The following is a 13,962-nucleotide window of genomic DNA, read 5'->3' as shown; positions in this document are numbered from 1 at the left end:
TGCATATAAAAAGTTTCTGTAAGAAAGGAATACGTGGATGACAGACACAATGTGCAACATACAATGCACATTGTTTCTCCAATGCAATGTGCTCAACCTGACCTACCATTTCTACTGCAACAAATAAATCTTTTTTTTTATTATAATTTGGTTATAATTTATTATAAATTGGTTTTATACAAAATTTGGCTAAACATGTAACCACTAAAAAGTATATAATGCAGAGTATGCAGTATGCAAGAATTATTAAAAAAAAACAAAAAAAAAAACAGTCACACTCTCTCTCACACACACACACACACACACACACACACACACACACAGAGAGAGATACACTTACATAGTTCTGTATGAGATCTGGGTGGTTCCTCTCAATACCGTCATCCAGAATGGTAACCACCACATCCTTCCCCGTATAGCCTCTCTTCCACGCGCCCACGATATTCATGTCAGACTGACAGTTATGGATGTTATCATTACAGTGCTACAAAGACAGAGATAAAAGAGGACGCGAAACGAAACAATCCAATTAGGTGAAGAGTAACATACTATACGCATACACCATTGTTTAAAAGTTTGCAGTTGGTAAGATTTTTTGTCGTTACTGTAAAGAACTAATACTTTTATTCAGCAAGGGTGCATTACATTGATCAAAATTTATAATGTTACAAAATATTTAAACTTCAAATAAATGCTGTACTTTTGTACTTTATATTCATCAAATGATCCTGAAAAAAAATGTATCATGATTTTAACAATGATAATAATAAATGTTTATAAGCAGCAAATCAATCAGCATGTTAGAATGATTTCTGAAAGATCATGTGACACTGAAGACTGGAGTAATGATGCTAAAAATGCAGCTTTGCATCACAGGAATAAATTACATATTAAAATAGAAAACAGTTATTTTAAATTATAAAAATATTTCACAATATTTTTGATCAAATAAATGCAGCTTTGTTGAGCATAAGAGACTTCTTTTCAAAAATCTTACAGACCCCCAAACCTTTGAACAGAACTATACATAGTAGCATTTTGAAGGAATATCATAAATAAATTTAGTGTTTATGTTTGCAAATACAAAGAAAATTTGGGTCTTCTGGTTATTATTTAAAAAAAAAAAAAAAAATGACTGAGATGCAGGGTAGGGTGGATTCGATCCCACATCTCCCACGATTACCACAGCTCAATGTGTCTGCAACATACATGCTAAACACAAGGCCAGAGTAAAATCCTGGCTATTTTTGGTGCCTTTAAAATCCCAAGCACGTGGTAACAAGCTAACATTATTTTTTAAACATATCTTTGTAAATTACTGCATCTTTCCTCATGTATCTCAGACACTGTTATTACATGCGTCACATGGAACCAAATGTACAGTTTCATTGGGCCTAGAGTTGGAATTAGACCCCATCCTGGAAAGTCAAGTTTATTTGCTCCCAAAGTACAACTCGCAGGTCAACAAGAGAAACCTGAGCCAAATGGATGCATTCAGGTCAAAGTATTAATGTTATCTGAGCCATATTAACCATTGACAGAGCTGTAACAACCCATTAGAGAACAAGCGCTTAGTTCACTCTCGCCGTTTCGGTTGAAGCTATAAATACGATCGTAGACAGAAAGTGATGACAACAATTGCTATGTGTGCTATGACTCAAGGTTTCAGCCGCAGCCAAAGTGCAACCTTTCATACATTCTGGCAAATCTAAATGGCTGTTTACCATGTAAAAAAAAAAAAAAAAAAAAAGTGCAAGGATGTCTTCACATTCCCTACGCGCTGATGTACCACACCATCGTGAGCTGAGAAACATGACAGCTACGAAAACAAGAGCCTGTTTGTACAATTACCTCACAGAAAATGTCTCCGCTAGACGTTATGTTAGAGCTTAAGAAAGTTCAATGTATCTCTCTGGGTGGTTTTCACATGTAGAAACTCGGCTAATCTGGTGTGACAAGCATCGTTTCCTTTGAGCGAGATTTAAACTGACAAATTGGTTTTAGTTAAAAACACCAAAGGTTTACTACCTGCCATAGTGTTTTAGTGAAAAGCCGTCTTGAAAAGCAGAAGATCGGTTTTGCATTTAACTAAACACAACATGATACATTGTCTTTAATGAAAGCATTCGCAACACATTTTAATTCAATAATGGCCTGTATTGCTGACTTAAACAGAATATTCAGCTGCAAATAACATGGGACGTGACTTGATTTTATCCGTCTGGACGTGAAGTTAAACTATAATATTACTGGACAATAATTTCATACTATAATAGTGTTTATCTCAAAGTTTCACCTTTTCATTGATCACTGTGGGATTTGTAAGGCATAAGGGAAAAAATGTATTGTGAAAAAAGCTTTACAAATAAATTGAACAGAGTAGTTTTCTCTTTTGTCTGTGTGCCTTTGCTAACATCAGCAAAACAGAAGTTATTTCTGAGGAGAAAGAAAATACATTTTCATGATAGAATACAGACATGACTTTTTGTCTTTCACAATAAGATAAGCTTGATGATTCATTTACTGTTAGACCTTGGTGAAGGACTCGCAGCTCAGAAGTTTTTTTGCGGTAGGAAATGATGAAAACCAACAAAGATCAAGACTTCAGTGTTTTTCAATGTTAGCAATTCAGAAGAGCGATGTACAGCATGTTGATTCTGAATACTCACTATGTACCACATACTGCTCCATTTAGCATCATTGAAGTAAATGGAGCTGGACTGGGCCATACTGGACTGTACAGGACCAGGATATGAGGGTTTATAATCGCGCTTTGTTCTCCTCTTCACCACCTGCTGTTGCACCCACTCCACCTGAGAAAGAAGGAGAAGAGATCCTTAAGAAACTGACAAACACCAAAATCGTTTCATGACATTCATTTTCTTTAACATTCATCCAATTAAATGAATGATGGCTACTGGAACACAATAATGAGAAACTTTTTTTTATTAGGAAAATATGCTTAATTATAAAGAAGGTAATGTCACCATGCAAAAATGTGTAATAATATATATGCACAATATCATACCTTAATTTTCCTTTCAATATTGTGGTGAAATATACATGTTATTATGTGACAGGCTTCATTCATGTAGCTCACAAACATGTTTGACTTAAATTATATGGTTAAAAAAAAATCCATGATTTGGCCATTTCATTTTTTAAAGGACTAGTTCACTCAGAAATTAATATTATGTCATTATTCACCCTAATGTCTTTTCAAACCTGTATGATTTTCTGTCCTCTGCCGAATAAAAAAAACGCAAATGGTTACGAGGCACCAGGAGATTTTGGCATCACTGATGTCAAACTAGAAGATGCATCTTGAGATACCAGATTTCTAAATATATAAATTAGTGCTGTCAAACGATTAATCGCGATTAATCGCATCCAAAATAAAAGATTTTGTTTACAGAATATATGTGTGTGTGTGTGTGTGTGTGTGCTGTGTATATTTATTATGCATATATAAATACACACACATACATGTATATATTTAAGAAAAATGTTATGTTTATATATTAAATATATTTTTAATTATATGAACATAAATATATACATGTAAATATTTTCAAAATATATACTTGCATGTGTGTGTGTGTATTTATATATAAATAATGAATATACAGAGTACACACATATATATTCTGTAAACAAAAACTTTTATTTTGGATGCGATTAATCGTTTGACAGCACTAATATAAATATGAATGAGATTTGAAAGCTACAGTGGAAAAAAATAATTCTCATTCTCAGTTTTTGCTTTATAAAAGTGCTTTTTGTCACTTTTACAGACTGACAGCCACTGGTCACCATTCAGTTTAGTTGTATGGAAAAGAGCAGCGTGAACATTCTGCCAAGTATCTCTTTTTGTGTTCCACAGAAGAAAGACAACCAAATGTTATGAATGACACAGTGATTAAAAGATGACATAATTTTAATTACTGATTAGATAACTGTCGAATACACAAAGCGTTGTTCATGAACAGAACAGTTTACTTGATTTGCATTGTGCAACAATTGTTTTGAATACACTGTGAGTTATAGTCATTCATAAGCAAGATCAGGAGTCCATATAGACTATAGAACACACAGGTGTGGGGTTGTCATAGTGACAGCCTGACCTTTGGCTCCATGGAGATGAAGCTGTGTGTGCCTCTGCTGAAAAGCGTCGACCTTTTTATCGTCCGGCTGTGGAAGAAATGGTAGTAGTCCTTCAGATCACCAATCTACAGGAACAACACACAAAACTGTCATTTACTGTATCAGAATCACTACATTACACCAGCACATCACAAAATAACAGGTTGCAAAACAAGAATCCAACCACGCTGCTATACTACATAACTAAAAAGGCATATCTAATATGGCAAGTCTAATATGTAACAATATTGGTATGAATAAATAGGAAAGAGCTACGGCAACATTTACCGCAGGAACGTTGAAACTGGCGTGCATCATTAATTATTTAGAATGTCATTGACTGGAAGATTGGTTACTCAAGAGGCTGTATCACTTTCCACTGAACAGATTCATTTGACAAGTGCAATAACACCAGGCAGCCATGACACATTCTCCACAGACTACTGTACTCCATAGGGATGCATAAGTCTGCCATAAAAAACAATGACTCCTGAAGTCATTGATAAGCTTTGCCAGTAAACAGTCAATCAAATGAGCTTATCGTGCTTTGAAAGCAACTGCTTTGGAATTAACTTGATGTAGGAAACTTCTGAGTTCATGAAGAGCATCTTACACAAACACATGTGATACAACTGGCTCCTAAGGCAATCTCACATTCCTACAGCAGATTCCCACAGGAGGACACGAGTCTGAGGAGTTGCAAAGTTCAGGAGTACTGAAACTTTCATAAATAGGGACTTTGGTGGTGACAACCTTGCGGTTGAGGAAGGACCTCTTTGCTGGCACAATAAGCACAGATGAGCGATAAGATAGCACATTGTGAAACAAGACACAGAACACGGTCCCCGTGAAATCTCTAACCACATGGCAGATCTGAGATCTGAATGAAGCACAGGGCGAAGTTTAAGGCTCCACCATAAACTTACATTAACCTACTATTTGTTTAAATGCACCAGCATTTTTACCACCAAAGCACTAAGTGGATAACGAAACATATGATTAAACTATATTATTATGAAGACTCTTTCTTGCTCCCAGGAGGAAGATGAAACTGAGACGAAAGCAGTTTATGCTATATAATGCAGTTCTTTAGTTCTACAAAGCTTGGCTTGACAAATTAAAAAACAGCTGCATTTTATGTAATTTTAATATCAGGTATTCCAAGTCCTTAATTTGAACACATAAAAGGTGAAAGATGTAACACTTTTAGCCTGTATAACATTTTCAGCATGTTACAGTGAATGTTACATATCATGAATCCTGCAGAAGCTATACATGTAATTCATGACTTCAGTTTTTAACTTATTACTTTATAACGAATTTGTTAAAATTCATGACTAACAGAAAACAGCAGATATATCCACTAACACGCAGTTAAAGTTTCAAAAACACCTGTTGTTGTTGGGAGTCAGGAGAGACCTGTTTGTTTTCTGGGTTTTACTCTAAGAACTGGATACTCTTGCGCTCTTCAGGCAGATTAATGAAGATTAAAGTCTTGAAAACGAGAATTTATCAGTCTGAGCTATAAAACACAACTCTGTGAAACTTGTGTGTAAAGCTCCCAGCCTTGACGTTTGAACTTCAATCAAAGTGATAGCACACTTGAACTGAGGGAAAAGAGGACAGGACAGCATACGATGAAATAACACACGTGAAACGCTTCAAAACATGTTTGTGCAGGACTCACGTACCTGGCCCAGGTTTCTATACCCATATTTACTAGCGATATGGTCCGCTTGCTCAGGTCCGCCGGCTATCCGAACAGCCCAGTGGTTGGTGTAAATCCGAGCTTTGCACGGAGAAGACGAGAAAAAAACCAAGCACAGCGAAACCAAGACGCACGGGAGGCTGTTCAAAACCATCTTTCGCTACCTCTCTCTCGCCTTGACTCTCCGCAGCACCCCCGGTTTAGGAAAACAACCAAACTTCGTCTCGCCGTTCAGCGGGGATTCTCATAGAAGTGTCGCTTGAGCTCCACATATACTCAACAGAGGGAGAGCGCAGGATTTAAACGGGATACGAGCCTCGGAACGCTTCAGTCTGCAGCGCATCGGCCGCGCACACTCCGACGCCACGGAGAGAGAGAGAGAGACGCGAGAGTCTGTTTGCCCAGCTTTGGCTTGATTTGCTCTCTCAAGACAGTGCCGTTACTTCTGCCTTTTTTTGTAAAGTGGAGATATGGCTCTAGCGCCTCCCTCAAATAACTACAGAGAGAGTCGGGAGAGTACGGACAACGAGCCGTGTGGGGTTACCGGGGCTCCGCAGGGTCTTAAAGACACACCGCGTTCCATCGCCACAGATCCGCTGCGTTGCCACATTCATCACAGCGATGAGATTCCCAGAGCCTTCTGTGAAGAGTAAGCTTGACGAAGTATACTGTTCTGGGTTATTTGTATATTTATAGCCAGTCATGTAGTCAGTATTAACAGCGGTAGCCGGTCAAGTATTAACAGCAGTTTGTTCTAGTCCTCAAATTTGATTGGCCGTGGAGTGCTTAAATTTAATATAACAGCACTGGATGTTTCAAGGTTTGTTTTATCCCCATGATCAAAGAATTTTGAGGGAAAAAAGTCCGAATTGTGAGATTTAAACTCATAATTCAGAGAAAAAAGTAAAAATTATGAGATGAAAACTCAAAATTCTGAAAAGAAAAAGTCAGAACTGTGAGAGTAAACTCAGAATTACCAGAAGAAAAATCTGAATTGTAGGATGCTAATTTTTGCGAGAAAAAAGTCAGAATTCTGAGTTTATATCTCGCAACTTTTCTCTCAGAATATTCTCAGGAATAAAAAGTTGCAACTAACTCTTTTATTTTTCATCCTGTGATGGAAACAAGCCTCTATAGGACGCAGAGTAACAATATTGTTGGAATCACTTCACTTCCAGATGATGAACAATAAAAACATCGACAGCCAATCAGAATTAACTTGATCTCAGGCATTTAAAATGACAAAAGACATAACTGCAGTGTGTGCTTAAACAGAACATAAATGTTTTGTGTGGATGTTAATATTTGTCTTCATTGGTACCAAAATAAATATTGATAACTATAAAGTTTTAATAATCGTTCTAATTCTATGAGAATAGGGAAGTCCACACCAAAGCTTTAACCATAATGACACAGAGGAATGATATAACTGGAATCACTTTCAGGATGATTTTTTTTTTTCGAGCTGATAACATAAAAACATTGACAATCAATCATAACCACCCATTTAAAGCAGCAGACAACATAAAAACACACTTAGCCTTTAATAATATAATATAATATAATATATACAAATAATATACACAAAAGTCTGTTCCAGTTCCTGCATTGCTTAGTGACATGCAACACTTGAGGCTTTGGCTTATTCTGGGACTATTTTCATTGGTGGAGAAACAATATACAAATTTTGATCTGAAATATTAAATACTTTGCATAAACTTTATTTTATTTTTTATTAAAAGCAACAACACATTTAGGCCTACAGAATATCAGCATGACAGCTGAATCACCGTCAATCATTTCAAAGAATAAAAACTTCTGTGCTTTTGGAACTAACTTGCTCTTGAGTAAACACCTTGTGTGCCTTGTTGTTTACTTCGAGTCCATAACATTTTGTCCATAAACTTGTGACTTCTAAGGTGGTGGGCTGCTTATAATTATTCCTCTCACAGTCGCATCCGCTCGTCACCAGACATACTTTTGATGGCATCATTATGTGGCGAGCGTTACGCGTCGCTCTCATTCACGTCATGATTGATTGATCTTTGTTTTGGTTATCCCTCCGCGCTCTGTTCCGTTTGCAGTACAAGTGCGAATCAGCATAATTGCACTAATTACGGCCAATTTCTCCGTGAATGGAGCCGCTGTCAAATCCGACAACAGACGAGGGACAAGAATATCTCACGGTCCTTATAAACGAGATGAAAGGGGACGAAAACACCCCGTGAACACGCCATTGAGTGCGAGAGCAGGATTGCAATTTAAAGCACCGAGGGAGGAGGAGAAAAGAAGGGAACATGCGGAGATTTGAGAGCGGAATCAAGTACCCAGCTCACGGAGGTAGCGGGCAACCCCATTCAGCGCGTCGCTTCTCTACCGGGGGGCGCAAATTCCGCTTGACAGCCATTACCCTGCGAGCCCGAGTCGCCCCCCTTCAAGTGTCTTTCTCTGAGAACAGTTACCAGCGTGCATTCCTTCTGCTGCAATTAAGCCTTTATTTATCACCTCTTCAGAGCTGAGTAAACAAACGTAATGTGCGGAAATCACTGGATAATTATTATCCCAGGGTGCGAATTATGGGGGTTTGGGGGGTCTGACCCCCCTAATTAAGGCTTGAACCCAAAAAGCCAGTCAAAATAAAAGAATGGGGGGGTTTAAGAAGACAGAATAAAGTATTGCTATTTTTATTTTTTTTTTCAAAATAAGTTTCAGCTGCATTTTCAAACAACATTTCAGTAAAACACAAAGTTAGTAAAGTTAAGTGGGAATGTACAATACAGCTTTTGTGCAATTTTTTCCCTGATTTGCAATCTGGGCGCATCAACGTTGCCAAAATCCAGAGCCAGTGTCCAGATTTCAGTTTACAAATTTAGCAGAAAATCGCGTAGAGATTGATGGGCACCGACTCTGATTTTTAGCTTCAATCCAGTTGGAGGACATCAAGCGTGCTTGATATTTTGGGACTATTTTAGACACATAAGGTGTGTCCCAATTTGCATTCACACCACTGATCTATGAATGACATAATTTATAAAATTCATACACTACAGGGTTGAGTACACATTTGGTACATAGGCCCTGTACATGGCACACTTCATGTGCACTTGCAGTCTTGCAGACATACAATGGCCACCGCACGTGCATGTCCGTTAAGTCCATGAGACCATAGGGTTTTCCATTCTTCATTTTAGCTTTCCGAAGTGTGCTCATGAGCGCCTCCTTTGTGGCTGTTATGCACCATTGATGCATACTTCTGACGAGCTCCACAGCAGACTTCTACCCGACAATACGTCATGAAAGTGTGGAAGAGGCACTTCCACACTAAAGGGTTTAGGGTGCGATTTGGGACAGGGCCCTAGTATATAGTGCATCATTTAAGAGAACTATTTTGTTTACATATGTGATGCTTCTCCTAGCAATAAGTCTGTTAGGCCGTGTGTTTTTTAGCCAGCTGAAAACGCCAGGTGCTCTGCTGAAAACACCCAGATGTGAGCGCTTCTGCGGCACGTTTTCAGTTGAGACGCTTTGGTTGCTATGATACAGAATATTGCTAAAGTAATATGGCAGGCCCATCTTGAATTAAATGTTTCTTAAAGCATTATTTTCATAACAATATTGTGGTAGTCTGGGAATTCCAACTGGTGAAGATATGAATACTCTGAGACAAGCAATATTAACTTCTCCATTGTTGTTCAGTCATAGTACAAGCAGGGTGTGACGGTTGGTCGGTGTGGTATTAGTCTCGCCCCTCCTCCACTGTGATTGGTTAATTGACTAAAAAGTGACAGTGATGAGTGCTGTGTTTTAACACAGTTGAACATTCTTCAATTCTCAGCACCGAGAAAAAACGCTGAATGTGTAAAATAGACACTAAGTGCCTCGTCACACTCCTGGCATTTTAAAAAAACGTGGTGCTCCCATTAAAAACAATTGAAAAAATACACTAGCCTTTGGTGGACATGCGGCCTTAGGTGTGTGCACACCAAAAGCAAAGCGAATATTTGCATCGCGTTACTTGCTCTAGATTACTCGCGTCACTCGCACAAATAAAAACTTTTTTTGATACAACGTTTTCTGATACAGTCAGAAATGTCAATAAGCTCTTCTCTGATTGGCTTGTGCGACAACACTTCATACGACTTTTCCATTTAAGTTAAAATTTTTGCACCTTGCATGTAAGATGCAATTGAGGCGAATATCGCGTGTTCGAGGCAAACGTGTCACCCAATTTGCGTCATTCACGTGGCCCAGCACAAATTCACATTTTTTTGCGTCTTTGTATTGACTTTGTATGTAACCTACTTGCGAAAATATTTCGATTCGCTTCTGGTGTGCACACACCATTAGTGTGTGTTAATCAGTTGTTTAGCATGATTCCTAGTTTTCTCTCAAGAATATGAGTGTTTTAAAATCTGTTCAAAAGTCCTGTGTATTCCAGCCTTTAATCAGACTGGTCACCGTTGTGAACTGCAATCGCGCTCACGTGACAAAGTAACCGGTAAAAATGGGGATAAAATACAAATTTTTTGGCTTGGTTCCCCTGGTAAAATTTGCATTAGAGTGGCTAAATATCACGTTATTGGAGTCGCTTTAACCCATGACATGAAAAACAACCCACGGCAACAGTGTAAAAGTAGCCCAATTCGCGGGAAAACCGCAGACCTGGCAACACTGACAATGAGTGCAGCACTGAAAACAGCCAGAGCTATAAGGTCTATATAGAGTACATACACAAGAAATATTGTCATTATTTATCACTATATTATAGATTGACACATTACAAGTATATTGCAAATACATTATTATTACCATTTAAGATGCCTTTAAAAGGATAGTTCACCCAAAAAATAAATAAATAAATAAAATAACAAAAAAGAATCAAAATGTTGTTAATTACTTGTAATTTTCTCTTTCAAAACAAGTGTGATATACTTGATATATTTGGGAAAAAATGTCTCAGTTCTTTTTTTTCTTTTGGCCATGTTTAGGACCCCACTGACTTTCATAATGTGGACAAAACAGTTTAAACATAGGTCAAAATACAGAATGTTTTCATACAGGTTTTGTACAACATGAAGGCGAGTAAACGATGACAGAATTTTCAGGGTAAATATCCCATCTCTTTATTATCCCACACAAATAAGACAAACCTCAACCAAAATTTAGACAAAAATGATTTTAAATATTTCATTCTTCCCATAAGCCCTCTTTAATGTCACTGAACAATTTTCACATGGTCGGACACCATGTAGCTTCTCAGACCACCTAACAAAGAGTTCAATGGCTAATGCATAAAGCCCATTTATTCATTTGTGCACTTGCTCACCAAATGCAATAAGAGAAGTAGGGCAGCAGCATGTAAAATGATTTGACTGGTTGATGCAGTCAAGACTATATTACTTGATAGCTTATCTAAATTGAATTTTTCGCAGGGAGGATTTTTGTGCTAAATGCTGATGGAAATGAAAGAGACAGTAGTAAAACATCACACAGGCTGGGCCCATTGACCTGCATATGCGAGAGGGACAGGCAGCCAGAAAACACACAGCAGCAACACAAAAAGGGCTCTGTGGCCCTGACGGCAATGTGGGAGCCCCTCACTGGTCTCACTGGCAGGAGATCATTGTTATTCTCAGCAAATCAGAGCATGGATGACACACAACTTCATTCTTAGAAACATTTTCCCTCTATATGCGCGCACACACACAGAGACTACATTATTCGGAGCCAGCCAGCTATTCAGCTGACAGACAATCTTATGCTATAGCAAAGTAAATTAATGCAAACACTGCATCAATTAATGCAAAACCTCACTGCATCAGAGTAATTAACACTGCAGGCCAGCCCTATATGTGTTGACATGAATGAAAATACACAATAGTGTGTGCCATGAAGACGGCATCATCTTCAGAAGGTCATTGCTGTACTGTTTTAAAACCATTTTATAGAATTTAAAGGGACAGTTCACTCAAAAATTATTTATCAAACATGTACTCACACTCTTGCCTAACAATCTAAAAAGTAAAGTAGGATGTTACAGCAATGTGTACTGTAGTTCCGTTCCTGCTTTCTGATTGGTCGATGCAGCGTTTCAGTAAAGTAACATATGTTACGTCAGGGATTAGCCTATATCTTCAATTAACGTAATTAATTTGCTTAAAATAATGTTTAAATGATCATATGTGTTCATGATATTTTTATTATGAAGTAAATGTTTTGTAAGAACATTAAAGCACTCGATGCTGTGCTGTAGGCCTATTGTTAATATAGTCAGTCCTCTGCACACTGTATGGACCCGACAACAGTTTTTACTCGTAATATAGGGCAGCTAATATAGCACAACCCGTTACATATCGCTTAATTATGTGTCCTTACTGAACTTTTCTGAACTTATTGTGTTTAGATAGTTAAACATAGTATACTAATATAATACAGTGAAATACTGTGTTGTTATTTCACACTTGACAGTAACATTAAGCGCAGTTAAAAACTAGGTTATGGCTTGCCGCTTCATAACACTAACAGTGATGCTGGCGTCCTCTAGTGTTCATAACCATATGCCGGCCCTGCGGTGACAGACACTAACAGCTCTCTACTGAAACAAATCTGTCGTCATGTTTCGATTAAACTGCTATAAAAAAAAAAAAACAAGATGTAATCATATGTTCAATGAATCAACACTTCCACTTTCTATTACAGCAGAAAAAAAAAAAAAAAAAATTATTTAGCCAATATGGGGGCCTAAAATATTGTGTTGGACAATGGAGAGATTTAAAGAGAAAAGCTGAGAAGCACTGCTGTACACTGAATGCGTATGGACCTCATGTCATTGCAAATTGTCTCTGTGGCAGATGCTATGCAGCTTTATTAGAGAGAGCGTTTGAGAACGTGACACACCACCAAACTCCTTGAACAGAACCAGCTTAGATGAGATAAAGCACCTACCGACGCTAATTCAAGTCTGAAGAGACTTCTTCACCCTGTAAATCTATTAAGGAGATGTTGGCGAGATGTGCTAATTCACTTTAACCTTGATAGCCGTTTGAGCTTTTCACAATCCAGGACACAAAACAGGTACCATTTAGGTCCCTCATTTGCAAGTGTAAAAATGACTTGAACATACGTTTACATGCGCACGAATAATGCGATTATTTCCAATAATCAGAGTAAGGACTTAATCGCATTATGATGTTTACATGTCAAGAGCAAAGCTCTTACTGCCGTTTACATGCAATTTCTATTATTTTTATTATTCGCAAAGAATTGTGGTTAATTTTTTACTGCCATTATTCATATACCCCACTGCACAGGTGTGTTACTGGCCGCTGTTTTAATTTATTTACGTCTAATGCATAATGATATTGCATGGCTGTATTCGGCGCCATAGAAATGTGATGGAATTCGTTTGCCTACGCTGCCGTCGCTCAATGGATGAGGGTAAGGACCAGAGACTGGTGGCAGCTAACGTTAATTGTGTTTTCGCCAGAAATGCGATGCTTTCCTGCTCTCCATCGTTTCTAATCTGCGTATTATTACAGGTGCGTGTCACGTCATTCATGTCCATCACGAGCGCATGCGCACTTTGGTCAGAGCGGCAATACTGAATAGAATTTTTTTTTTATAAACAAATGGACAGAAATAGGTATACTTTTTCTTCGTGATGCTTTTCTTCCATCATTATAGCAGTTCATAATACATTAGCAAATATGAAACAATGTAGAATTTTACCTTTGTTCTTTTTTCATGGACTTTTAATTAAAAACAAAACAAATGCACTAATGAAATTTTTAGAAAACTATTTGTGGGAAAACATTTTTTGATACTAAAATGGCAAAAATCATTTTAATAGTTTTAAGACTATAATAAGGTAATATTATAGTTATAAAGTTCAAACTTGCAATCAAACAGCACATTTCAAGTTAATGTTTACAAATGTAAAAAAAAAAAAAAAAAAAAACCTTTATCATATAAAATTACAGAAACAATGGTAAAACATAACTTCAAATGGAATTTTGGTAAAACCAAGCAATTCCATACTTAATAAAAATTGTAACATTTGAATTAATCTAAAAACTATCACCAGCAGCACAGCAAATAAAAGACAACACGTG

The 13,962-nt window shown here is 37.4% G+C and overlaps 1 protein-coding gene across 3 annotated transcripts in view; it reads right to left on the bottom strand.

Moving 5' to 3' along the window:
• Positions 1-6,599, bottom strand: part of pcsk5b (proprotein convertase subtilisin/kexin type 5b) — a 60,425-nt gene extending 53,826 nt beyond the window's left edge. Inside the window, exons 1-4 of one of the 3 annotated variants that reach the window (XM_058784769.1) lie at positions 5,835-6,599; positions 4,125-4,229; positions 2,670-2,813; positions 341-484 (exon numbers count right to left, since the gene is read on the bottom strand). In XM_058784769.1, the coding sequence (XP_058640752.1) occupies positions 341-484; positions 2,670-2,813; positions 4,125-4,229; positions 5,835-6,005 (564 nt within the window). In that variant the 5' untranslated portion in view covers positions 6,006-6,599. The remainder of the gene's footprint in view (positions 1-340; positions 485-2,669; positions 2,814-4,124; positions 4,230-5,834) is intronic. The other 2 variants (XM_058784771.1, XM_058784770.1) reach the window with 2 other exon arrangements.
• Positions 6,600-13,962: the final 7,363 nt, after the last annotated feature.

This window comes from Onychostoma macrolepis, chromosome 08 (assembly GCF_012432095.1).
Source record: "Onychostoma macrolepis isolate SWU-2019 chromosome 08, ASM1243209v1, whole genome shotgun sequence".
In the NCBI taxonomy this organism is placed as follows: domain Eukaryota; kingdom Metazoa; phylum Chordata; class Actinopteri; order Cypriniformes; family Cyprinidae; genus Onychostoma; species Onychostoma macrolepis.
The sequence above is the reverse complement of the archived record's forward strand: the minus strand, read 5'-3'. Positions and strand labels throughout refer to the sequence as shown.